At 41.2% G+C, this 27790-nt stretch overlaps 1 protein-coding gene and 1 long non-coding RNA gene across 14 annotated transcripts in view; one reads left to right on the plus strand and one right to left on the minus strand.

Annotated features, from left to right (window-relative positions):
• On the minus strand, window positions 1-26792 carry LOC122464570. The gene is made up of 2 exons (XR_006288738.1): window positions 26604-26792; window positions 1-1248 (listed from the first exon to the last, which is right to left on the minus strand). It is a non-coding gene; the product is annotated as an uncharacterized LOC122464570 (long non-coding RNA).
• Window positions 1-27790, plus strand: part of PIGN (phosphatidylinositol glycan anchor biosynthesis class N) — a 137449-nt gene that overhangs the window by 13818 nt on the left and 95841 nt on the right. For 7 of the 13 annotated variants that reach the window (XR_006288737.1, XM_037893285.2, XM_037893287.2 and 4 more), the window contains 5 exons: window positions 7157-7416; window positions 9807-9928; window positions 12788-12886; window positions 20418-20524; window positions 23650-23774. Coding sequence is in view for 12 of the 13 variants with exons in the window: in XM_037893285.2 (XP_037749213.1) it covers window positions 7190-7416; window positions 9807-9928; window positions 12788-12886; window positions 20418-20524; window positions 23650-23774 (680 nt within the window). In the remaining variant the exon portion in view is untranslated. Of the gene's footprint in view, window positions 1-2538; window positions 2616-6968; window positions 7064-7156; window positions 7417-8263; window positions 8677-9806; window positions 9929-12787; window positions 12887-20417; window positions 20525-23649; window positions 23775-27790 lie in introns of those variants that run through there. The other 6 variants (XM_037893286.2, XM_043540214.1, XM_037893279.2 and 3 more) reach the window with 5 other exon arrangements.

The following is a 27790-nucleotide window of genomic DNA, read 5'->3' on the forward strand; positions in this document are numbered from 1 at the left end:
TGATCTTTGTCTTGATATTTTATTACCTTTTAAAAATATCCTCCCACCAACATAGCATATTCGTATTAATAGAGTTTTGTGTATGTGTCACCACATATTTGAAAACAGAAAATAGAAACAGAAAATATTACATTATTTTTTCCAAAGACTTACACTGTGCTCTTTTTAAATTGGGCAAAATAAGCATCCGTAATGTTCTGAGAAAATTTCAAAGAACTACAACAGTAGATGTTGATGGCTGTGGGGAAACTAGATCTGCATTTACTTACTTATGCCAACCTTACCATTAATCTTAAAGAACCTGATTCAGCACAAGGCTGTGGCTATAGCTTCTATAACAGGCAGACCACTTCAGAGAGCAAATGCTAGCCTGCAGCTCAAACCAAAAAAGCTGAAGAGAGGAAATGTTCTTGTCAGCAAGTTATGGAACTTCCAGGAAAGAGGAGACCTCATGCAAATTAGATGATTGCCTCTAGTCTTGATTATTTGGACTCTGTCTCTCTTCCTCCCCTCCCCCTCCCCACCCCCCCCCCCCAAAAAAAAACAACAACCCAAAAACTGTTATACAATCCATAAGAGTTAATACAGATTTTATAGCTGTGTGACTACAGGTGCAGAAACTGACAGACCTATAGCACAGCCATATGGATTTTTGGTGTGTTTGTTTTTAATACCTAGGGAGTAAGGAGGGAAGGGGCCTTTCCCATTCCCAGTTGCGAGCTGGGTGGTAGGATGGTTGAATCTTGCATCATATGAGAGCTCTCAAAAACTTTACTCATCCTGCCAAAAATGCTAAATTCTGGAGCAGTAATAAATCTTTCTGTCAAAAGTCCTCTCTTCTTCTTTACTTTCACAGACCTTAGGAGTAGGGTTGTGCAATGGCATCAGCACTCACCTCTCATGAGTGCCCCCCATTCTGGCCGATGTGGGCCTGCAATCACTTAGTTTTTTCCAATGGGGTGGCACCCACCTCTGATGGGCGCCCCCTTTCTGGTCGGGTGTGATCCTGCTTTTCTTTCAGTTCTTACAACGGGGTGGCACCTGCCTGCTGCAAGTGCCCCCTGGCTAATGGTTGTGCTCTGAGCCTAGTGTTGGAGTCGCAGGTAAACTCTAGTAAGCTTTTAGCATGCACTCTTCCTCTTCTTCCACATCTCTTGTCTCAGGATGCAGGCCAGGTCTGCCACCCGAACCTGGAAATACTCCACCTGAAGGCATGGTTTCTCCATGGTTCCAAGGCAAAGAAGTGACCTGTTTGGAGGAGGTAAGGACCATACTATTAAATAGTAGAAGGTCTACTACATGACATACTTACCTGCACAAACGGAAGAGATTCCACATATGGTGCCAGAATAGACAAACAGTGGTGACTACCTCTCCTTTACCAATGGTATTAGATTATATACTGGAATTTAAGAAATCGGGTCTATCAATGAGCTCACAGCTTCCCATCACAAAGCTGACAAGTTCTCAGCCTTTACCTGCCCTACTACTAAACGATTCCTCAAAGGTATTCATAACCTTTATCACGAAATATGAGCCATGGGACCTTAATCTAGTGCTTCAGTGCTTTACTGGTCCCTTGTTTGAGCCCTTGGCGACATATTCACTTCTACACCTCTCGATGAAGGTGGCCTTTTTCATCACTATCCCATTCGCATGATGAGTAGAAGAACTTGGGGCTCTCATGTCACACCCTGCATATACAATATTAGATAAGGCTACATCCAAAATTTTTATCCAAAATAGGTTCTTCATTCTACTTGAACCAGCCCATCCATCTCCTGACGTTCTTCCCAAAACCTCGTGGGAACAAACAAAAATCGGTATTTCACAGCATGGATGTCAGAAGGGCACTAGGTTTTTACATTTACAGGACTAAACCCTTCAGAAAGTCGTCAAAGTTATTTCATTCTATCACAGAAAGATCTAAAGGAGCTGCCATATCCAAGCAAAGGCACTCGAAATTGATCTCTGGGTGCATTGACCTTTGCTACTGCGAACACCTACCACCCCCACTGGGGACCCGCATACACTCCACCAGATCACTTTCTTTGTCAATAGCCTTCCTCAACAATGTACCCATCACAGACATCTGCAAAGCAGCAACCTGGGCGTCAGCCCACACGTTCACAGAGCCCTACACAGTAGAGCAGGACTTAACATCATATGCTCTCCGGGGACTTACGGTTTTATCATCTGTCATAAATGCAACTCCGAAGCCCCTTCCTTCCAATGAGGAGCATTGCTCTACAGTCACTGAAAGTGGAGCACCCATTGTGACACTCCTTGAAGAAGAAGAACAGATGGTTACTCACCTTGTGCAGTAACTGAGGTTCTTCGAGATGGTTGTCCCTGTGGGTGCTCCACTACCCACCTTCTGCCCCTCTACTTTGGTGTTTCCTGCTAGGGATTCTGCAGTAGAGAAGGAACTGAGGGGGGTTTGGTCTATGTGCTATGTAACTGCCAGAGGCGTCGCGAGACGGCGACAGTGCATGTGTGACCCATCCAGGCACTACTACTGAAATTCTCCAATCACAGGTGCAGGGATGTAGATTCACCTCAAGTGGAGCATCCACAGGGACAGCCATCTTGAAGAACCTCAATTACTGCACAGGGTGAGTAACAAGCTGACTGTTCTTAAAAGATTTGTGTCCTTTGACTTTGAATAACTAGGGCCTTGTCTACGCACATAAGTGCATCGATGTATGAGCCCTAATACAACTTCCTGCTAGTTATGAAAAAAGACCAGATTAAGGAAAACATCCTGATTCTGGAAGGGTACTTAAGTACATGCTTAAATCTCATTGAAGTCAAATTAAGCACTATTTTAAGAGCTTTCTTGAATTTGTCCAAGTGCATCATAATTTTTCCCTAAGGTGTAAAATATATGTCCAGTCAACTGTAATATGAAGGGTTGCTTTGATACCTTTATTTTAAAGTGATAATATACAGCACTGCGACTCGAGAGGTAGAGGGTAAATTGGTGCAGACTAGTAGCAGGAAGTGAATCAATGAGAGAAGTGGTATGAACAACTGCACTGAGAGCTGCCTATCTAAGGCTTCTGAGAGTGATGAGTAATTGGATGTGTTGTGCCTAAAGGTATAGTCTGAGCTAATGTAATTTAAACTGTGGTTATAAATTAAAAGAATTTCATTTGAATTAATTCTGTGGATTAAAGTAATCTGACCAGACAATGGTAAAGTTACATAGTGATTGTCAGACCCACTAACCTGGGGCCAATGCATGAAAAGAACTTTAAGGAAAGAATGTGTCATAATGTGGTAATGAAATGTTTACTAGTCTTAACTACAACAGCATTCTATTTGATTTAACTTCTTGTACTCTGCCCCATCACTGTGGAATCTGCGCACTAGGATTTAAACACATCAATTTAAATAATATAAAATTGGTATGGGAGGGCAGGACAGAGTTTAATTAGTCAAGCGAAGTAAGGCCCTGTACTCAATTTGATGATGTTTTGCTGTTTATATCTGTGCTTTAATGTGCTCTAACTACATCTTTAGTTAACTTGTTTTTACCGTTCTGATGTCCCTGTATAGACAAACCCCTAAGGCAGTGATGTACAAACTTTTCCTGTCGCACCCCCCTTTACCGGTAATGGAAGCTGTCTGAATCCCACCTCCCCGAGAGCTGCAGCTAGGATCGGAGCAGAGCTGGGCGGTGTTTGCTCCCTATGGCGGCTATCCCAGGCCCCACCGCCTGCTTCCTTGAATATTCCTCTGTGCCCCCCTAGTGGGGCGCGCCCCAGAGTTTGGGAACCACTCCCTAAGGATATGTCTATGCTGCAATTAAAAACAGCTCAAGCTCTGGGACCCTCCCACCTTGCAGGGTCCTAGAGCCCGAGCTCCAGACCAAGCCTGAATGTCTACACAGCAGTTACACAGCTCCTTAGCCTCAGCCCAGTGAGTCCGAGTCAGCTGGCACAGGCCAGTCATGGGTATCTAATTGCAGTGTAGACATACCCTGAGAAAATTTTTTTGGTATATCGTGTTTGTAGTTAAACAAGTGTTTCCTTTTAAAATATTCCAGTACCAAGATCATCATTAAAAGAAACAGTTGTTAAGTAACTAATGCATTTATCTCTTGAATCATACACAAAACCCAAGCACTTAAAAGGACGGAAATGGATAGTAATAAATATTCTAAATCTTATATTGCCTACACAATAAGAACTAAACTGTTTGTTTTGTTTAGTTAAAAGAATTGCTTATTTAATCACAACACAGGAACCTTAATTATGATCCCTGGATTTCGTTTCTCTCTTTAATGCTTTATTTTGTTACCTTTGTGATGGGTTGGATCACAGAAATCCCCTGGAGGCTGCCAACTGATGTGCCAAGACTACTTCTGCCCCTGCTTTCCCTGCCAGCTTGGGACTCCAGAGCCCTGTCTGGTTGTGCCAGACATGCTTGCCGGCCACAAACACAGACCCAGGTCTGAACCACATCCCACAAACTGCAAGCTTAACTGAAAGCAGCTTAAGAAGTGTTCCTGTCTTTAACGCTCAGATGCCCAACTCCCAATGGGGTCCAAACCCCAAATTAATCCATTTTACCCTGTATAAAGCTTATACAGGGTAAACTCATAAATTGTTCGTCCTCAATAACACTGATAGAAAGATATGTACAGCTGTTTGCCTTCCAGGTATTAATACATACTCTGGGTTAATTAATAAGTAAAAAGTGATTTTATTAAATACAGAAAGTAGGATTTAAGTGGTTCCAAGTAATAGCAGACAGAACAAAGTGATTACCAAGCAAAATAAAATAAAACACGCAAGTCTATGACTAATACAGTAAGAAAACTGAATACAGATAAAACCTCACCCTCAGAGGTGTTTCGATAAGCTTCCTTTTACAGACTAGTCTCCTTCTAGTCTGGGTCCAGCAATCACTCACCCCCACCCCCACCCGTGGTTACTGTCCTTTGTTCCAGTTTGTTTCAGCCTCTCCACCCCCAAAGGATACCTATCTCTTGAGCCAGCTGAAAACAAAATGGAGGGGTCTCCCAGGGGTTTAAATATACTTTCTCTTGTGGGTGGACACCCTTCCCTCCCCCTGTGTAGAATCTAGCTACAAAATGGAGTTTTGGAGTCACATGGGCAAGTCACATGTCCATGCATGACTGAGTTCCTTACCAGCCAAGCCACATTCCTGGGAAAGCTCAGATGTGGATTGGCATCTCCAAGTTCATTGTTGGCTTAAGGGCTTCATGTTTGGGCACTTACTGAGAATAATCTTTTCTCAGGAAGCTGACCAACTGCTTCACTGAGGCTATTTAAAATTAAACAAGCATACAGCCAATATTCATAACTTTGAGTACAAAAATGACACATGCATGCAAATAGGATCAATATATTCAGTAGATCATAACCTTTGCCGAGATATGTTAGATGGCATATGTAGCATAAAATGTATTCCAGTTTTGTCATATATACATTCATAAGTCTATTCCCGTAAAGCATTATGGGGTGCAATGTCACAATCTTGATTTTGGTCCTGAAAATGCAGCCTCTGCAGAACAGTTAAGGTACACCTGCACTCAAGCTGGAAATATAATTTCCAATGTGTGTATGTCTACCTGAGCTAGCTTTGATTAAGCCACTGTGCTAAAAATAGAAATGCAGCTGCGACGGGACAGGCAGTGGAATGAACTACCTGCCCTGAGCACAACGCTTCTTGGGATGGTGGGTGCTTGCTTGGGCTGCGAGCCCATCCTGCCACTCGCACTGCTGCAGCTACACTTCTATTTTTAGTGCACTAGTGTGATCGAAGTTAGTGCACATATGTTTGCTCAAGCTGGAAATGACATCTCCAGCTCGAGAAAAGACATACCCTAAGGGGAGGGAGGTTGGAAAGCTTTTGAAAAGCCAGGGAGAGTATAAATAGGTGGTGGTGGTGGGGTATGTGGCCAGCATTGTTGCTGCAGCTAATGGAAAGGCAAAGAACCTGAGGAAGGGAAAGGGCCAGCCCTAATCTTGCCAAGCATGTGTTCTTGCAGCATCATCCCCTTCTGGGCACTGTGTCATATCTCCTGCTGTTCAGGGTCAACATCCCCCTTCTGTTGATGAGGTGGTGGATGGAGAGGGAGGGCAACATTTCTGTTGACTTAAGTAGGCTTTGGATCAGGCCTTTGGATGAGGTTTGTGTGCACCTACAAAATATTCATGTTCATGTTTCTAACAATGCATACTTGTGCACTTCAGTTTACTTTAACTCCAAACATTAATAAAAATGTGTATTAAAAAAAAAAGTGCATAAAATGTCCAACTCAAGAGTAAGTCTCTGGGTCCACAGCTAAGGTCACAGCGCCTCCCAACCAAGTCACTGAACTTCTTTGTGCTTGAGGTACTTCATCTAAAATATGTGACTAATAATGTTTTGCACCAACACAATGCTTTATTATCTGTGGATCTCAAAGCACTGTTCAAAGGTTAGTTAGCGTTATTAGCCCAATTGTACAGGCTACTCTAACTTTTTGTATATTTTGGTGGAGTATAATGAACCCCACCTGCTTAACAGTTGCCAGTAATTAATCTGCCAAAGGAAGACTTCTGATAGCTATTTACTGTAGGGAGAATTTGTCTTTTATAAACTGCAGTTCCCTAACAAAGGTCAGCATGTTCAAACAACCAGCCAATAGAGAGCAGACATATGTAGCATCTGATCCTGATACCACTGAAGTAAATGGAAAAAGACCCCGAATGAAATTAATGGGAGCTGGCTTGGCTTGGCACTCCCACTGAAATCATTGGATCTCAGACTACAGACCACAAATGAATTTCCAAGACTATCTGAAAATCTTGAAGGAATAGTAACTAGCAGTTTTGACTGGGACAATAAACTTTTTATCTATTTATTGAGGAAAAGACAATATTTCAAACCAGGGAAGCTTTTTAATGACCTGTAACTTGAAAACATTTTGAAACATTCTTCTTTGCTTTTAGAGTACATGGCAATGTTCAGGCTAAAATTATTGGGAGAGCGGAGCAGACTGTATAGTAGGGATTTATAATGAAAGCTGCTTGCATCTCTAACTATGATGAGGTTATTGCCTTTCCCTAGTAAGTATCGATCATAATAAGTTTCATTTGACTGACTAAACTCACTTCCTGTATTTTTCTCCCTCTCTCAGTGTTGAACTTTGCTTTAGGAACTACCTGTCACCATGAATATGCTGATCTTCATAATGGCTGGTCTCCTTGTGCATTGTGTGTTCTTGGCCTCAATTTTTGACATCTACTTCACCTCTCCTTTGGTTCATGGCATGACTCCTCAGCGTACTCCATTACCACCACCTGCAAAGCGACTAGTGCTTTTTGTTGCTGATGGCTTGCGGGCAGATACACTGTATGAAATAGATGATAATGGTACTCCTCGAGCACCTTACCTTAGGTAAGTGTGTCTGATAAAATTTTTAGGAAAGAAGTGTTAAGTCATGGTGCAAGTTAACCGTTAAACATTTTACCAAATTGCCTCCTCTTAGGGAGAAGAGAAACAGCCTCAGAAATAGTGGCAGTTTATACCCAGGTCCTCTGTGATTCCAGGCTGAGCAGTTTGTTGTCTAATTATGTTCCACAAAAATAAATGAATACAAATTCAACCTTCATGATTGTGAAGAAAATTATTAAAACATGAACTGAATTTAAATTGATGTAGTGTTACCTCGCTCCCTGGTAGCACCTGACTCCCCACCAAAGAGCTCCCCCTTTGGATGATGTGGAGGATATCTCTTCAGATTCCCATATTTCTGTGCAAGATTCCCCTACCTACCAAAATAGGGGCTCCTTCCTTGTCGCCTTCAAGGATAGGGACGATTCATGTGAGAGACAAACCCAGGCTTCTCCTCAGGCAGTGGAAGCCATCTTCTAGACCCTATGATCTTCCTTAGTGACCATATTGGGGTCCTTAGCTGCCTTCTGACAACAGTTCTCGGGCTCCCAGCCTTTCTGGTCAGGACCACTGGGGAGGCTGTCCCCTCTTCCATCTGTTCCTTCTTCACTATCTCAACAATCAGAGGAAAACTTTGAGGAGCAAGAAGAGGCCAGAGCAGACGAGGAGGCTGCTGTGCTGTAAACTAGTATCTCCTCATCTTTCCCAGATAAAGTTGTTGTGCCTCCTCCACCTTCTGTGACCAATGACTTCAAACAGTTTCAGGAGATAATGAAATGTGTTGCGGACTAATTGCAAACCCTCCTAGAGGAACTCCTAGAGTCGCAGCACAGTGATTGGACATTTTGCATGTGACACCTTCTGCTTTGTCCATTTATGAGGCCCTCTTGGATTCTGCCAAGACCATCTGGCAGACCCTGCTAACGGTATCACCCACGTGCAAATGTGTCATTAAGAATTAGTATGTTCCAGCCAAGAACTGTGAAATTTTATTTTCACATCCTTCTCCTAACTCGCTGGTTGTTAAGGCAGTAAATTAATGTGGCAGACAGCACCACATTTAATCTACCCAGTATGACAAGGACAAAAAAACGTCTTGACTTTTTTGGCCATAAGAGTTACTCCTCAGCAACCGTACAGTTTAGGATTGCAAATTACCATGCTGTTATGATGAAATACAATCACACTACTCCAAGTTCACCAGGTTTATTGAATGCCTTCTGGCCGAACATTGCAAACAGATCCAGGCCATAATAGCCGAAGGTTAGTTTCTGGCTAAAACATCATTACAGGCCTCCCTAGAAGCAACTGACACTGCAGTGTATTCCATCTCCATGGCAATCATGGGCATCCTGGCTCTAGGATCTCTAGGGAGCACCAAAATACTGTCCAGAACCTCCCCTTTTCTGAAAGTCTTTGCTGATACCACCGATGAAACATTGCACACATTAAAGGACTCCTGGCCTACTTTGCAATAGTATTTTTATGCCTGTAGTTAAAGAGATTTTTATGCCTGTAATTAAACAAAGATATAGTAGATCCCAGATGCCTCAGAGACCCCACCCTGTCCAGTTGTCTGGTTTCCAGAGACCTACTGAGCTGCCTCAAAAGAAGAAAACAGGGTTTCAAAGAGATACCACCCACTATATTCACTTTGACTACTCAACAATCATAATCAAAATATCAGTTTTGATGGTTTGGTCAAGGGTCTGGAACAACCCCGCTTCTCGGTTCCCCAGCTGCACCATTTTACCTGCCTCTCTTCCTTTGGGGACTTTTCTCCCACTTTCAATCTTCATGGGAAAAGATTACATCCAACTAATGAGTGTTAGAGGTTATAAAATCGGATTATTCCATTTTACCTCCCTTCCCTGCCCCTCTTTGGTGACCCCTCTCAATTCTGAAATTTAGCCCAGAAAAAGGACACTATCACAAGAACTACATATAATGGGCTATATTTTATTTATTGAGGAGGAGAAAAAACCTAATCTGGAAATTTACAGGTTTAACGAAGGAACAGAGAAAGTAAAAACTAGAAAAAAAATTCTGAGAGAGGAAAAAAAAGAATAACTAACTTTACTAGAAAAAAATGAATAATCCCATTAGGAAAAAAAGTAGAAATAAAATAATGTATTAACTTGAAATATATGATAACACCAATTAACCTCCTATCTTCATGATGGTGGCTGACTAATGTGGTAATTATGCCTGGTGGGTGTTAGTTATCTTATGGTAACTACTTTCTAGTTTAACAGTTACAGTTCAAGACTAAATCTGACAGTTTTGAATTTAATGCCAACAGCATCTAGTCATCACTTTTTCTTCTTCTACAAACTACTCTGCACATGTGCACACACAGTCTTGTGAAGTAATTACTTGTATTTTCTTTTCAGGAATATCATAGAATACAAAGGCAGCTGGGGAGTATCTCATACTCATGTTCCAACAGAATCTAGACCAGGACATGTGGCACTGATAGCTGGATTTTATGAAGATGTCAGTGCAGTTGCTAAAGGTATGCAAGCCCCAGGATTCCAACAAATTTGACGTCATCCTCCAAATAAGATCTTTTGGTGCTATAGTAAGGTAAAAAATTGATCACTAAATGTTTACATCAGGGTGGACAAACTTTTTGGCCCGAGGGCCACGTCGGGATTGCAAAACTGTACGGAGGGCCAGGTAGGGAAGGCTTTGCCTCCCCAAACAGCCTGGCTCCCACCCCCTATTTGCCCCCTCCCACTTCCTGCCCCTCTGACTGCCCTATCCAGCGACCCCTGCTCCTTTTCCCCTGACCACCCCCTCCTGGGACCTGCCACTCCAAACTGCTACCCCAGGACCCCACCCCCATCCAACCCCCCTGCTCCCTGTCCCCTGACTGCCCCACCCCCTTTCCACCCCCTACCCCGACAGGCCCCCCAGGACTCCTATGCCTATCCAACGCCCTCTGTTCCCTGACCGCCCCCCCAGAACCTCCATCCCATCCAACCGCCACCTGCTCCCTGTCCCCTGACTGCCCCCCTGGAACTCCCTGCCCCTTATCCAACCCCGCTCCCTGCCCCCTTCCCAGGCTGCTCAGAGCAGCAGGAGCTCTCAGCCCCACTGCCCAGGCAGAGCCAGCCATGCCTCCACGCTGACCAGGAGGAGCAGCGGGCCAGAGCACTGGCGGCATGGCGATGTGAAGCTGCGGGGATGGGGGGACAGCAGGGGAGGGGCCGGGGGCTAGCCTCCCTGGCCGGGAGCTAGAGGGCTGGGCAGGACGGTCCTGTGGGCTGGATGTGGCCCGTGGGCCGTAGTCTGCATAATAGACTGAAAAACATGAATTTGTTTTTTAAGAATTTTCCACTATTAATATTTGTGAAAATAGGATTTGTATATTTTTATTCTTGCTTTAGGGTTAATTATTGTACTAGAGAGCTTTTTAAAGAATTAAAATTCAAATACAAAGACAGAAGTGATATGTGATCAGCCTATAACTAAGTATGATTTGGCTTTTCCAGTACGAGAGCAAAGCATAGATGTCATTCCTGAGACCTGGCTTTTGGGAGTGCTAACTGAGCTCCTCAGATAGAGATGACTTAGTGGGCTCATCACTGCTGTAACACTTATCACTAATCTGTTTCACCACAAAGTGGCTCCTTCTAGATTCAATGGTGATGTGTCTCACAGGGAGAAATTTACTCACTAGAAATCTAGAGATTGGGGCCAGAGGTCAAGGGACAGGAACACAGAATATGGGAGGCCGCTGGCCCTCAAGGTGAGCCAGATGGCAAACCTATTGTAAAGACTGGTCTTTTAAAAATGATTGTTTGTTTATTTATTTGTTTGAACCTCTGCCTAAATAAAATTAGTTGATGGTCTTAGTCCTGATCCTAATGAATGGGTGTCCTTATTCACAACTGGCCAAGCTTGGATGCAGTCTCAGCAGAAAGGCCAGTCATTGAATGGACATGGTGAATAAACTTGTCCATCCAGAACAGGGTTGAGGTACATTGGCAGGATAGCAAGGGTTAAGCATGAGCTTCCTCTGACTGCTTTACATGTACTGAGTGCTAAATTACATGTACTGAGGGCTTCAGTCTTCAAGGCTATCAGTCTTGCTCTTTTGACAAGAGCTGTGTTTTTTTACTTTATAAAAATAAGAGCTGAGAGTATGGGCGCGGAAATCCCAATTATGTCTCCCCAGATTGGTGGAGATGAGATATACCAAAAAGACAAATAATATTTAGTTTCCAGTGTCAGAGGAGCACAAACTGCTTCATTCCTTAATTCTTTCCTGTGTCCCTTTGATTGTGTCACAGACATTTATAGAAGCTAGAAATAAATAAGGCTACTATTAATTTTTGAGTGCTGGCAGTGTTTTTTCAATGCTGTTCAAAAGAGAGTTTTGTAATCCATCCCTATTGTGCCGACGTGGGATTTATCCCCAAAGTATATATTGCAGATCTTTCACTTTGTACTTCCATAGTTATGTAGATAGACCAGTACACAGCTGTGCAAATCAAGCTCATTCATATAACTATAAAACAACTAGATTATGTTTTATTTATTTATTTATTTATTTATTCTTTTAAATTTATTAGAAGATGTTAATTTAACTAACAAGCATCCAGCCAGTGCTCTAAGTGCCCTGACAATTTTTAAAATTAATCTCCAGTCATTAACTCATATAACAAATAGATTGCTTGTTCCATTAAAGGTGAATGAAATTACGCACAGCCTCTTAGTGCTCCAACAGGAGGTAACCCCTCTCCTTTCTCCTTCAATTCCCCCTCTCTTTAAATGCCTGGGCAACAAATGAACCTTACAGCATAACTGGAAAACTATCACATATTCACGTTATTCTCCAGTCTTATACGTAGTACTTGAACTCTAAACCTAGTGGAATCTTTGTACTACACATGGAGAAGACCAAACTTTCAATCACTTATAACTCTCTTATTAATACAGGTATTAGCCTGGAGGTTACTCTTCCATGGGTACTAGTAAAGTTCAACCAATTTTGAATTATGCATGCACAAAATAAAGTCTTTAAATTATCTTACTTTGGAAAAAAAATAAGTAATTTTGTTTGCCATCCTTGCTTAATGGAAAAAAGAGTGGACGGTTTTTGCTTAGACTTACTAAAACCATTGACACAAGAGATCAACTGTGAAGATCATCAGCCAAAAAAGGTTTTTTCCCCCCAGAGTTATGAGCATAAGCAAATGGGGTTAAAATGGAAGTCAAATGTAATCTTAACTCTAGCATTTACTATTAAATATTATAATAAAAACTTGTTCTCTATTTTTAGTGCTATTAATCTTTAGACAATGGGCCAGATCAGGCTTTCTGTTACACCTGAACAACCCTTTAACATTAATGTTTGTTTTGACAGGATGGAAGGAGAACCCAGTGGAATTTGATTCAGTTTTCAATGAAAGTAAATATACTTGGAGCTGGGGAAGTCCAGATATTTTACCTATGTTTGCTAAAGGTAAGCTTAAATTTGTGCACATTATTAGCTGATAAACACTACATTGGTGGTTATGATGTGGTTTAAAAGACCAGTCAGAGAGGTATTTGCAGGATTTACCAGTAGTTAGCGTTTCTGTAGGGCTTTGTTTGTTTGTATTATAAATTACATTTTACACACAAATTATAAAAAAAAAAAAAACCTTACAGAAATACTACATAGAGGAGTAGGATAAGTCCTGGTCCTTTGCAATAGGTAAATCAAATTCTCCAGCAATGCCTTATGGTGGTTGTGACTTTATTAACACAGAGAATGCTAACACGTCTTTTCTAGCAAGAAGCCTGTTAATTTGGGAGTGGGGTGGAAAAATTCCTCATCACCGACCAGAAAAGAAAACAAGCTTTAAATAGAGCATAACTTCTCACTACTGTTTATGGTCTATTCTGATGCTTTCCTAATCTTATCTATCCTTGGATATGCCATGCAAGGGAAAGAAGCAGTAACCAACTCTGTGCTGAATGAGTACCGAGGCTATTCTCTATGTGTGCTACTGTTTTGTTTTTTTTTTTAATTGCCCCAAAGAGGATGGAGGATTTGTTTCCTCCCACATCCATACCAGCCGATAAAGTGTTGGGCTTATCTGGGGAGCAGGCTGCACCACCCCAAATCAAGATCTTCCTGGCTTCACACTTTCTCCAGTGTAGGGCTGTGCCGAAATAGTGCAATTTAGCCCCAACTGTAGTTTCTTAGGTCCAGTGTGTGTGGTATTAAAATTGCGTATGCTGTTGCAATTCTGAAACTTCTGTAATTTAAAAATTATTGTTAAATTTGACATAGCTATGACTTTCATTAAGAAACTGAGTTTTCCTCATTTTGTTGTTCCTGTGCCTGTTGTACATATTAAATGGAGATTGGATTTACTATACGTTTTCTCACTCCTATTTTAGATTACTAAAATATAAGTGGGAATACAGTATATGGAAATGCAAACATGGAGTGTTGTGATGCTATCTTTGAGCTCAGGATTAGATTACTAGTGCTGATCTCTCAATCCCTGGGTTGGTAAAGGCTGGGAGTACACAGGAAGCAGTGTGCTTGGTCCTAGATATTGTTTGCATTTCAATATACTGTATTCCCACTTATATTTTACTCATCTAAAATAGGAGTGAGAAAACGTATAGTAAATCCCATCTCCCAATGTGCAGACATGTCAGCCAATTAAGGGACTTCTAAAGGAAATTCTGTCCGGTCCTGATCAGAAAGATGGTGGCTATGCTCTGGGGATTCAGAGTAGGGCATATAAACAGGGGACAAATTGGGGATCCTAGAGACTGTGAAAAGGATGTGGAGGAACCCCCCCAGCCCTGCAAGAAGAATGTACGTTGTACTGTTGTAGCTAAATTTGAAATCCATGAACCAGAATAATATGATAAACTCCAGGACTTCCTCCCCCTAGATAATTTTAGAATTGAGAGAATTGTTTTAAATATATTTCATGACAGTAACTGTACTTTGCCTGAACCCCATTATTTTCAGTGATTGGATTAAGAGAGAATAATTTGTCCCCCCCCTCCTTTTTTCCACTTCTGCGTTAATCTGAAAAACAGTTTTATGATTAGCTGCAAAATATCTCTTCTGGGTAATCTATCTTTCCCAGGACCTCTGCTTGAAGCTTGGGTTTGTGGGGGATGGGAAGAGAATGTGGCATCCAGCCCACTGGCAGATTGTTTACATTTTTGCAGCCATGTGTTCTTGGGAAAGGATTTGTGGAATTTAGTTTTAGTGTACTGTGCTATCTTTCACTAGCTTTGTTTGAGAAAGTAGGTAAATGGCTAATTACCATACCACTTGAGAAACTTGTGGTACAATCTGACATTGAAGTAATTAAGGAGCATATACAACTCTGGGACATGCATTGAAATAAGTAGTTTCTAAGGAGGAGTTAATTCACCTTTATATATTAGTGGAGGTATTTATTTTCGCAAAGTAAATGCTTACTATAAAGGTTTGTTTTATATGCTAACAATATAAAATAACAAACTATGGTCCTTTATACCAGTGGTTCTCAAAGCCGATCTGCTGCTTGTTCAGGGAAAGGCCCTGGTGGGCCGGACCGGTTTGTTTACCTGCCACATCTGCAGGTTCGGCTGATCGCGGCTCCCAGTGGCCACAGTTCGCTGCTCCAGGCCAAAGGGAACTAGGGGTTGCAGTGGCGCAATAGGTTAGCACAAAGTACTTATAGAGCAGTGTTGTGTAGATTGATGCTGCAGTTGTGAGTTCAAACCTCACCTGGAGCACCAGGTTTCTTTGGGGGGAGGGATAGCTCAGTGGTATGAGCATTGGCCTGCCAAACCTAGGGTTGTGAGTTCAATCCTTGAGGGGGCTATTTAGGGATCTGGGGCAAAAATTGGGGATTGGTCCTGCTTTGAGCAGGGGGTTGGACTAGATGACCTCCTGAGGTCCCTTCCAACCCTGATATTCTATGATTCTAACCACTGCTTTATACCAGTTGTTGACAGCTTTATAGCTAAGTAGTCAGAACACTCACATGAAAAGCCTGCTGTCTGATAATCATCAATGAGTAAAATTATAGTTTCCATAATTGAATTAGTTATCCTTGACTTTTTCAAACATTTGAATAAATCATCCAAATTTCAGTGTAACTTCTACACAACGGTTGTATATTCCAGTCTAAGCTAACCAGGGGAAAAATACTAGCTAGCATGGCTCTATCTGAAACAATGTTTAAATATAGTTTCTCAGGACAGTTCCTTGTCTTGTCATAAAAGTGTATTAGAGTAAAGGATTTATTATATCTTTCAGTAGAGAAACCTAAAACATAATAGATTCTTTGTCCCCAACTAAAATAATGGGTTTTAATTGTTGTTTTTCTTAAATACCAAAATACTGATCCTTAGAAATCTGATTTTCTGAAAGATTTTTGACCAAGGTGATTTAGTCTTTTATTTTCCATTGGTCACAGTAGCAGTTCCATACTTTAATATACAATATATTTGCAGATAGATTTTAATTCTGCTTAAACTGTATCTCTTTCTTTAATGAATGCATTTAGTCTTTGAATTTAACACTAATTTTTCAGAGGATAATTGAAGTTTCTACAATATTTTAGTGTCAAATATATATTAATTTTTGCCAAGGAAAGATTTTAAAAATGGTCCGTTTTAAATTTGGCCTTGAAACTAGCTAAACCACCACAGTCCTCGTGAACCCCAAACTTCAAGTTCACCCATTTTCAATACATATCAGTCACAGACCACTTTTCAAATTTTGGACTTAAATAGAAAAACAGGGTTTTTTTCCCCCCAGTCCATCATTACTGCTTTAGCCAAGAAAACCCAACTGCTCAGATCCATCAGCTACTTTTGTTAGCGGATGCTAGCTGCTCTCTGCTGCCCAGGCTCCCTTGGTTCACATTCCATCACAGACAGCCTTTCTTCCTGTAGAGGGGTTTGGCTGGGACTCGTCCCTCTCTGGGGTGGCGGAGAACCACACCACCTTGGTACTTCCTTCCAGTTGCTGATGGGGAATTAGCCTGGTTGCGGGAGTCTCTCGCCGTGGCAGCAGTAGAGGCAAACACAAACAGTTATTCACGCCTGGCCTGCAGTCGGCGGGTAGTAGTGAGTCAATGGCTCACGCCCTCAGGCAGGGGCTGAGCAAACAGTTATACTTGGCAGGCCCAGGCCCTGTGTCAGGGCGGGGCAGCAGAGAGTCAATGGCTCAGACCCTTAGACAGGGACTGAGCAAAGGCAGGTGAACAACCAGCCCAGGGACTTGGGAGAGGGGGAGACTACCACCCACAAGTTGGGTGGCAGGGGGACGCAGGCCCTCCCACTCCACTGTGTCCCAGCCTGGGGCCCTAGCAGTGGCAGAAGACCCACTGCTGCATCAGTGGGGATCCTGGCTGCAACACACTGACATAGGCTCTGGCAGTGCTGCAGCCAAACTAGGGTAGGCTGTCCCCGGGCTACTTCCTAACTCCCCCTCTAGAGGTACCTGGGTCTGGACGGTGTCCTCCATGGGGGGGTCAAGCACCATGGGCTCCTCTGGGTAACTGGCAAGGGGTAGGCATCACAGCTCCTGCAGGCTCTGGTCAGCGTCTGGCGTTGATTGGGCAGGCCAGACTTCGGGTCCGCCACCAGTTGCCGGGGTCTCCGAACCGGGAGCTAGGCCGCAGGCGTCTGGCCTCTCTGGCAGCTGCTCCTCTAGTGAGCTCTGGGGTTGTGCTTTTATACTTCCTGTCCTGCGCCTTGACCTCTGGGGGGTGGGTGCAGGATTCGCTGACTACATCCACTTTGGTGTCCGGAGAGGCTCATCCCTCTCTGGGGTGACGGGAACCACACCACCTCGCTACAGTTCCTAACTGCCTTTTGCCTTCATCCTTTCTGTGCCTCCTCCCTATGAGTTCCTCACTCCTGGGCACATACTAAAGTTTACTATTGTGAGTCCCCCTCTGACATAGATGTTAGAGTGGTGCTTCCACTGGTGAACCATGGGGAATTCGTCAGACAGAGAAACTGCCGCAGTAGCAGAGCTAGGAGCTCTACTTTTCAGGAGACATAATGTTATATTTGGCTTTGTCCATGCTTCGGTAGGTCTGCAATAATATGTGAACAACTCATTGGAGCCTTGATGGAGACTAGATGAGGCTAAGAATTCTAATGCTGCTAACTAGAACTATGGTTGTGGGGTTCAGAGATACAGACAGGCCGCATGTGGGGCATCCTCAGCAAACACTGTTGTTCAGAAGTTCCAAGTTGCATCACTGACACAAAATCCATGAAAGCAAGCACCTCAAAGGAGCATACTTACTATGTGAGTAACTGCTCTTTTTTCTTGAAGGGTCCTACCCTTTGCCGGTTCACATATAGCGTGCCTGACATACTGTTTTAACAGCATGTGATGCCTAATGAATTTGCTATTAATGACTAGCGGAATCAGATACACAGTTCTCAGCTTGAAGACTGACATGCATCACCCTCTAAGATGCTGACCTTGCATATCCCTTCTGCACTCTTTGAATATGACTCTGGTCCCTCCCATGAGGTTGCAATCTGTTGGTGAGAAGACACATCAGACAGGGAAATCTGATGTGGGAGGTGCTGATATCTGCCACCTCCTCTCCTCCGGCGGTATAGAGGGAAAAGGAGGCTTTCCCTCTCCTGTCAGTTCCATCTCCAAAGATAGATACTTAATACACAGTAGATATTTTTCATATCTCTTTTGAAGTGTCATAATATAATCTAAAATGCAGTGAAGTGTTTCAAAATTTTCCATAGAAGGACCCATTGCACCCTCTGTTATTTTTTTTACATTAATACAAATTCTTCATCCAGGTAGAAATTAGGGTGGGGAATGGTAGGAGTGTACCCCTAATCAGCCCATACACTGCACATACTTAATTTTGGTTTCCCAGCTCTGGCACTTCTCAGGGACAGGAATTTGTTTCAGACTGATCCCCAATTTCTTCTCCTTGTTGTATCCCATCACCAGAAGATGGTATAACAATGCATCATCCTATGATATCAACAAGGCCAGTTGCAATAGCCACCAAAGCTGATGAGCTCTGCCTCCTTTTTTGGTATACTTTATCCACTCAGTTCAACTCCATTGACAGTAATAAACAGATTTTTAAAAGTGCCTTGGAGGATTCTACTCACTATTCTGACAGCAAGTCAGCAAACTATAGTATGTGTTCCGGATTTTTAAATAAACCCCATTGTAAAACAGGGATGACACATGAAGGGCTACATCTTTCGGGTTCCTGTCCTAAAATCCTTTAATGGTATTGAAGTTTTTGTAACACTTCAGCTAGGCTTTAGTATAATCCAGGTAAATGTTTGCTCTTGAGCTTGGTATGTTAGTTCACTCACAAGCCTGGAAATTGCACTATATAATTGAACAACCAACAAATCAGTTGGATTCTATGTTGCTATGAACTGACAGAAAAACATCTCCCTGTTGGGAGTTTGTACAGAAATAATAGAAATAGCCTTGCTTGGAGCCCTGTGACTTCAACAGCTCAGCCAGACTGCAGAATTTGTATAAGTTCCACCTGATTTCAGATCTCATCAGGACTTCAGAAATTCAGTACTTTGATGTGTTTTCTCTTTTCTCTGTTTCACAATACAGCATGATATAGTCTTTAATGTGTACAAAATGAGATTGTCTTGTCCAGATACTGTATTTTTCCACGTCAGTGGACATGGTGTTGCACGTTTGCATTTTTCTGAAAATTCTCATTCATTAAAGTGATGCCTGCCTTTATACATCAGACCTAATTTTTAAAGATATAGACTTTGAAGATTGTGCAGGTCTCAATCCATTCCTAAATTATTCTTGCATATTACAGTAATGTGGTTGCCCTCCTGAGCTGATTGGAAGTAACTAATTTGCATCTTTCCTTGAGCTTTCTTTACCCATTTTTTTTTCTGTTTAAATCTGAGTGTCGTTACTTCGTTTATTAAAGTCTCGATGATATGGCATTTCTCACTTGGTTTCACATTAGGTTTAATATCTGGAAGTTAGAAGTCTTAGTTTTTCAAAGTTAGAGGTAAAGATTTTTTATATTTGATTTTTGCATCTTTGATCACCAATTCCAGACTAATGATCTGCACTTTGACCTCTTGACCACCATGTTGTAATATCTATGGTAAAATGGCATTTTATGGCCTTTGGGTATATCTTTTCTTAATCTTTTCTTAATTTCCAGTTATTAATCTGTGTCAGAGTGATAGAACCAGTACAGTAGAATCTCTTTGATCTGAAAATCTAAATTCAAATATGGCATCAAGCATTTATTACTTATGTGAAAAAGTCGTCCTCTTAGGGGCTGTCTAGATGAGGTGCTCAGGAAAATTAATCCAAATTAACTAAAGATGTGAATTTGAAGTGGATTAATTAACTGCATTAAACCCTGTGTGGACACACTCTCATTCAGAAGTAAAATGTCCTTAATTCTGTTTAGTGTAATTCACTTCCTTAGTCTCCTGGAGTTGGGAATCATATCCCCATCTCCACGTATAGGCATACTGTTTAGTGTATGGCAGGCTAGTGTGGAGTAGATTTATACTCTAGGCTTGCCATGAACTAAGTGTTCATGTAAAAAAGCCCTTTTCCAAACTCTTGTTCTAAATAGATTCTATACCCCCCATTTCATTTTGATAAAATTGGATTGTATTTCACTCACTTTTTGCTTTTCCAAACATTATTTCCTTCCAGGAACTGAAGGGATAACATGGATTAAAAAAAGGCATAAAGACATCTCTGACATTGATATTATCGATACACTGGCTGATAAGAGAATAGTTATACAACTCAAGAAACAATAGAACATAAAATGAGGAGAGAATTAAGATTATTCAAGAGGCATCTCTTTTTTCTAATCTCTTTTCTTGTCTTTGTATGGGTTTATCAATATTTTGCTCCCTCATGTCCTGTATTTTAACATGCAATCTATATATTTTTTTATTAAGGAAACAGAAGTTTAATTTTCCTGCTTCCACCCAATATTGCATCTGTATTGTTTTTGCAGGTGCCAGTGGGGATCACGTTTATACATACTGTTACACTGCAGAAAAGGAAGACTTTGGAGCACAAGATGCAACTAAACTAGACACTTGGGTTTTTGACCATGTTAAGGTGAATAAATATTTTGTTTTATATCACTTATGCATTATAGACACAGGTTGCAACTGGGCAATAGAAGAAAATACTTACCTCTGGGTTTGTAATAAGGTCTTAGGTTTCATGTCTGACCTGGAATTTGGAGATAATTAATATACAGTATTGGTTCCTTGAACCAAATACTACCACTGTTACAATTGATAGTAGTAAAATATTTATTGTTTGAACCCTACTAAAAGTGTTTTTGAACACTCTCCACTACACTCTTTCATACCAAGGTTTGCTTGTTCTTCCATAGAAAATGTTTTAAGCTGTTGAATGACTTCCTAAAATAAAGCCATAATTTTTAAAAGCAAGCTGGGACCCATTACTGAGAACTTCTATCAACTTTGTGAAGGATCTGTGGTTGTGGTTTGTATTTTATTTTAGGGTATCATATCCATACTAAAGCATTTTGGTGTGGGAGAGCCAGGAAATTCTGATCTCTTTGCTAATACTCTTATTAGGGTTCTTTTTATCCAGCATAAGTATGTAGTGTCATTCATCATAGTATCATGAGGTATCCACTCATACATATTTTAATATACTAGTGGAGATATTTGTTCAAGGGATAGGCATATTTTGAATTCCCCAATTATCATGACATCAAAGCTACAGTCTAGACTATAATATGTCAGTTTCTGCTTGAGGAAAAACAAGCAAAATGCTATGACATTAGTTCATTTTAACACACATCAAATTATCTTTACAACTTTCTGATGCAATAACATTATTTTCTTCTCAAAATATTCAATGTTGAACTTCCTGCTCCTATTACACTTCATTATTACCACACTCAACACACTTTCCCTTCTCTTACTTATGCATGCATGTGAAAATTTAAATCTGAAAAATTAACACTTCTTCAAAACTGTATGGCTCCTCTTGTCTGACCTGTTCCATATTATTAGATTGATTGAATGTCAATGAGGTGACTGCCAAGTTGCAGAAAGGAGTGTCCAGAAAATTGTTGGTAACTGTTTTTCATTACAAACCAGTATTTGCTGGTGTCTTTCCCCCACCCCCCCCCACCCCCATCAGACTTTCACTGACTATCAGAATAAATTACTACATGGACATCTTGAATTATACAGGGAAAGTGAGATTTTTAAAATTTAATGTGAACTCATCTAGCGAAAGAGAAAACCACAGGTCTGTATTTCCCTCATTTCAGATGGCATTCTGGCTAATTAGGCCTCAAAAGGATTTGCCTTGAAACATGATCCACTTTTTAAAAAAATTTTTAATTTCAGGAATTTGAAACTTAAATTTGCCTCACTGATATTTTTTTTAAAATGTAAAAGCAGGCTTACTCTTTCCTACGTTCAAAAATAACACTGGTAGTCCGGCTGTGGTCTGGAAGTCCTTGCAAGAGTTCTGATCCTCCAATCAAAAATGTGCAGGTGGACCCCTGCAAAAATTTGTTTGCAGAAAGCAGTCAAACTGAGCATTCCATCAGTTACAGAGTCCCTATTCAATCTATATTATTGTGTGTTTCATGTTTTAAATACCCAGTGACTTCAATTATAGTTTTCTTGAATAAGGACTTAGGAGCAGACTATATAATAATGCCACTTATATGCAGATTTAAGTGACTGGATGTGATGTTTTGGGGACCATCCAGACCAGTAATGTTCTGTCACTGCTTGCCCTGTAATCCTGGGTGTTTTTATGCTATGCAGCTTTTGTTCAGAGCCCTGACAGCAGTAGCCTGCCTACAAGCACAAGGTCTCACTCTGGCTTCCACCAGTCTTATTTCTGGCTGCCTTGCACTTCAAACCCCTGCCAATTTAAGGGCTTCCAGCAGGGAGCCGGCAGCCTTGGTGCAGCCGGACTGCCTGTGGTTGGAGCCCAGGCAGCAACCCAGTGGGGAGCAGGGAGCCCTGAGGGAACTGGGCAGGCACAACCTGCCTTCCAGTGGGAGCTGAGAGCCCGGGAGGCAGCCCGGCTTAGAGCGGGGAGCCCAGGTAGCAACCAGTTTTGAGCGGGGTGTGGGGAGCCCAGACAGCAGCCCACCTGGGAACAGGGAGCCGGGAACCCAAAGGCAGACCAACTTGAAGCCGGGAGACCATGGGGTGACAGCCAGAGCTGTGAGCAGCTTTCTTGTCAATTTCACTGCTCCAGCATGGACTCCAGCAGCGGGGGGAGATCAGACTCACCACCTCTGGGAGTCACCTCCAGCTTCAGGAAACTCTGCAGCTGCTGTCTTCAGAACACAACTCTGAAGGCAGCAAAAACATGAGGGTGGCAGTGCAGTGTCACTAAGAGGATCACGTTAAAATGGCTGTCCGATTGCATTTCACATTACTGTAATATGGCTGGCGTAAAACCAGATGGCCATGCCAAGGCTCATTTGTTCTGAGACAGAGTGACCTCCAGCTCATGCCTCAGGAAAGTTTCTGTTCAGACATATGCAAGGCAGATGCATGTTCCACACTCCATACATTTACAAAACACTGTTGCTTTGATTTGGTCTCTGGAGATGAACTATATTTTGGTATGTCGGTCCTGCAAAACCTGTTTCCAAAGTAGTAGAACCCAAATCATCCCACTCCCTAGAATTTTTCTTGTGTTTGGGATGTCACTTGTTGGTGTTTGCGTGTAGAATGCAAAAATAATGGTCATCTGACAGCTAACACCAATATTTACTTTAATAATAATGGTCATTTAGGAAGAATCTTAGTTTTCTATTTCTCACTCTTATTTGGGATGCCTGGTTTCCCACTTCATATTAAGAAATAAGTGGAAAGTTACAAAGCAGCAGTTAAGCTCAGGGATAGCGTGTGACCACCAATGCAAAAGAAAGAAGGGAAGGATGGCTCACAATCCTACCTGCTATCACTGCTCATAGGGACCGTAAAAGCTTAAGAACTGGAAGATTTCTGCCTGTCTTGCTCTAGGTGAGCCCCGGCAGTGAAAATTTTACTGGAATATTATCTTCAGATAAGCAGAATAACACAGTAATTAATTTGCTGTTTCATAGTTTTGCACAATACAACTCCTCTGATATAAACATTAGATAAAATCGGCATTTTAATAGGCTGTGTCTCCTTTTTTCCCATGGTTCTCAGAATAACCCTTTGATGGTTTCTTCCCTATAGAACTTCTTCCAAGCTGCTGGAAGTAATCAAACATTGTTCTCTAAAGTAAATGAAGAAAAAGTAGTTCTATTCCTGCATTTGCTAGGGATAGACACAAATGGACATGCTCATCGGCCAAACTCCAGGTAATTTGACACACTAAATATAACTTGCTTGTTAGCGTTTAACACACAACATTTTTTGTCCTAAGTCAACTTTTTCTCTGCAACAATATTTACCAATCCAGATAAAATGCTTGCAGTTTTGATGAGATTGTACAAGGGGCAAAGTTTGAAATTGCCATGAAAAATTAAAATTTAAATTTCTTGAATTTTGTTAGTTTAAAATCTTATAAGGTTACATTAACATAGCAAATTTACATTAATTTGCATATAGCTACAGTAGCATATACAAATATATTAGCATAATTGACTGTTCTCAGGCAGCCAAGGACTGAGAGTCACCTTGTTCCTCCGCACCTCTAGCAAGAGGGAGGTTTGCTGGCTCCCTGACACCTCCAGTCTGTTAGCACCTAAACAATCTTCTCTGGGCTATGCCAGCCCTGTCTTTGCCCTACAGATTAACAATAGCTGCACCCTAGTCGCTAGGCCCTTTGAAGCATTCCCCTGTAGTATTCAGCCTCTTATGCACTGAACCCTCTCAGAAATACCGGGTTGCCTATCCCCAAGGGAACAGTACACACCTGCTTGGATGATTCAACTCCAAGTCAGGTCCTATTTAACATCAAAGCACTGAAATAGATTTCTAGTGAAAACAATAAGAAGTTTATCATCAAAGGTTAAGATTTAAGAAAGAGAGAGAGTAATGATAATGGAAACAGAAATGTTACATATAAAATAACACACTTTCTAGAGATTAAATTTAAGAAGCTAATCTTCTGTCTAAGGAAGTCTGTCTCACCCAAGTGTCTTTTATAGTGCTTATAACTAGGACAAGTTGGGATCCTGTTTCAATAATGTAATCACACTGTCTTGATTACTTCCTCTAGTGCAGGATAAAGGGATGTCTTTTTGCTTTCCACTTATATTTCCCAAAGTCGTTGTCTGCCCCAGAGACAAGGCAACCCCAGGTGGTTCATTCTCTGATGTGCTCCTTTCCTGTTGACTCCATATGTAAATAAGGCTTTCATTGTGTTGGCTTACAATGCTTAATTTACATTTGACAGGGAGATACACATCTTATCTCCTATTTGGAAGAACCCTGTTTTTCTCTTTGGTTGGTGACAAACTTCAAAATGTATATTTTCAGTACATATACAGCTCCTGAAATATCATCTGTTCGTACATCTTACAACAATATTCATAACCAGTTTGACACCGGCTTTCATTTAAGATCTCACATGATATCTTCTTGGGTAAATACCATGAAAGTGGTGTGCTAGTTGTAGTGAATTTGTTAGGCTTGTTAGGAGTTGCTGTTATGGAGTTGCTTAGTTGGCATTGAGGGGTTCTTAGGGTCACAGCATATATCTCTTAATTCTAATTATCAAGGGCGGTAGCAAACTTATTAATTATACACCTAATCAAAAGAATACCTGGCAGATTATTTGTTTTTCCTTTTGCCCAAAATGAAGTTCAGAGTCCATCTTAATTCCACAGTAAACAGGAAATCCAGAAATAACAAGTCTGATATTGCAGCCTTATTGTAGGTGAACTGCCAAGTTTTTTGGATGGCAATTGAAAAAAGAAAAAATTTTAAGGCCGTACATCATTACAAAAACATTTTGAAACAAAATTTATGACAATCCTATTCATTTTCCTCTTGAGTTCTGTTTCCCTTTTTCACCTGAGACAGTGCAAGGAATTGGGGCTAACCGTTGAAGCAGGCAAAGCACATGACTGTGAGCCTTCTAAATGGAAGTGTCAGGGCTCTTCTCTGTCTTTATTTTAAAACGATATACTTTCTAGCCTTTTAGAAAAATGTGAATTGATTGGTTGGTGATAAACTAGTCATTGTGGCTTTCCCCCCTTAAAAATTCCTAATTTATGGCCCACCATCAGACACACAAGGGTGTTTGGGGCCCACAGAATCCAGGCTCATCAAAATTTCGAGACAAGCACTACATCATGAAATCAATTATTGATATGTATAGTAACTTAAAAAAGAGTTTTAAAATTTTCACTTTTAAGTCTACAATTGCTGTGTTAATACATTGGGCTCTTTTAAAACTTTTAATCTTTAAAGGTTTGCAGTTCACTTTTAAATTATTGTGACATGGAGACCACTTGCCAAATGTTTTACTGTTCTTTGCAAACTATTATCTCAGATTGGACAAAGGCACTGCACCAAACACATGTCTTGCAGGGTGTTTATCCATAAGGAGTAACATGTAAGGTATCTACAGAAAGCTCGTAACTTATCAAGACTAATAATCATTGTGAGATGTATCTACGGTTATTTGTAACATTCCCCAGATACAATCTGGATTGCTGAATAGCTGTTCTCAGCTCTCCAACCTGGGATGCCTTTTACATTGCTTTACTGGTAAACAGCCACTCTTGGTCAGTTAACACACAGGCTCCAGCATGAAACATGCTTCCAGCTGCACAGTATTGAGTGCTACTAGCTAGCCACTCATGAATTAAACTGCAGAAGAACACCAGCAGATTCTCTAGTCCCAGATTTCCCCCCAGAAATGTGCATCTTGTATTGGCCAGCATCTTGCTGAACAATGCAAGCACATATAAAGTCCATCATTTCATCAGTGGAAAATTATATGCACCAGCCTTGTTATCCCAAATGGAGTTTCCCACACACTTTAATCAAAACTCACTGGTTAGATAAAACGGTGAAACAAGTTTATTAACTACAGAAAGAAAAGAAAAATTTAAAGTGACTACAGTTAATGAGGCATAAAGGTCAGGATTGGTTACAAAAGAAATACAAGATAAAATGCAAGCTAAATGCCTAACTTAACAAGCTAAGTGAACTTAAAAGCAGAAGGTTTTCCTCACCATAAGCTTATAGCAGTCTCTACTGGCTGAAAAGCCTCCCAGCCAGCACTCTAGCCTCTCCCCTCCCAAGTTCAGTTCTTTGAGAGTCATTGATGTCATGAGCAGAGATGAAGGAAGACAGTGAGGTCAAGCATTTTTCTCCCCCTTTATAATTCAGTTTCTTGTGCTAGAAACATCTTTGCTGAGTCATGGTGACAAACAGTCTCTTGTGGACATAAGGTTTGAGTCGTCCTTGTGATAAAATGTACATTTCTTGTTCATGCCTTCTCTATGCCAGAGAATGGCTCTTTGAACAGGTGATGGTTCATTAACACCTGGCTAGGGTGCCAGTGTGTCTTTGTCTTTGAAAACTGGTTTTGGCCTGCTTTTCTAACTCTGGAGCATGTAACAGCAATGTTATACAGTAAAATCTTATAATTTTACATGCAGCGTTGATATACACATTGTACCAGGACAATAATATTCTGCAGATTGAGTTTTCAACTGATATTTCACAAGGCAAACAGTAATGTTTAAGGAATAATGTAACTATACTGAAAGCACACTTTATAATCTCGTATCTAGAAGTTAGTCACCAGGGGATAATATGTCTCAGTGATGGCCCATTCAAGCAGGAGGGAATTGTTACTTCTCCCTGGTTAACCGGTAATGTATTGCAATGTTCAATTATCTAGCCTTGCTCCATCCCAAGCCTATCAATGGAAAACTGTCAGAGACAACTTCAAACAATCAAAACCACATGGAGGTTTAAAAAAAAATAAAGATTGCCCTGTCTGTGCATAGAGAGAAAAGACTGTTTCGGCATAACACAGAGTGGGGAGAGGCACTCTGTATCCATGCACTGAGGAAAAATCTTGTGGCCTGGAGATGTTTTCATGAAAGTTTGGATCCTAATTCCTGTGAAGCCAACTGGCTCTGCAACAGACTGAACTTGGGGTTGGGGGATAACAACCTACTTTATTAGATAGGAGAGGTAACTATTAATAAATGTAGACCCAGGTTTGCATTTTATGCTTTTGTATTGTAACCATTTGTTTCCACCACTCTTTCTTGTTTATAGTTGACTCTCTATTCTTTCTTAAATAAACCTAATTTTGTTTTATTATAAGTGCTCACAAGTGCCATGTGATTTATGGGAGTGGTGGTTTAAGGTAAAACCAGTAAACTGGGATACACTGCTTCTTTGG

Source organism: Chelonia mydas, chromosome 2 (genome assembly GCF_015237465.2).
Source record: "Chelonia mydas isolate rCheMyd1 chromosome 2, rCheMyd1.pri.v2, whole genome shotgun sequence".
In the NCBI taxonomy this organism is placed as follows: Eukaryota; Metazoa; Chordata; order Testudines; family Cheloniidae; genus Chelonia; species Chelonia mydas.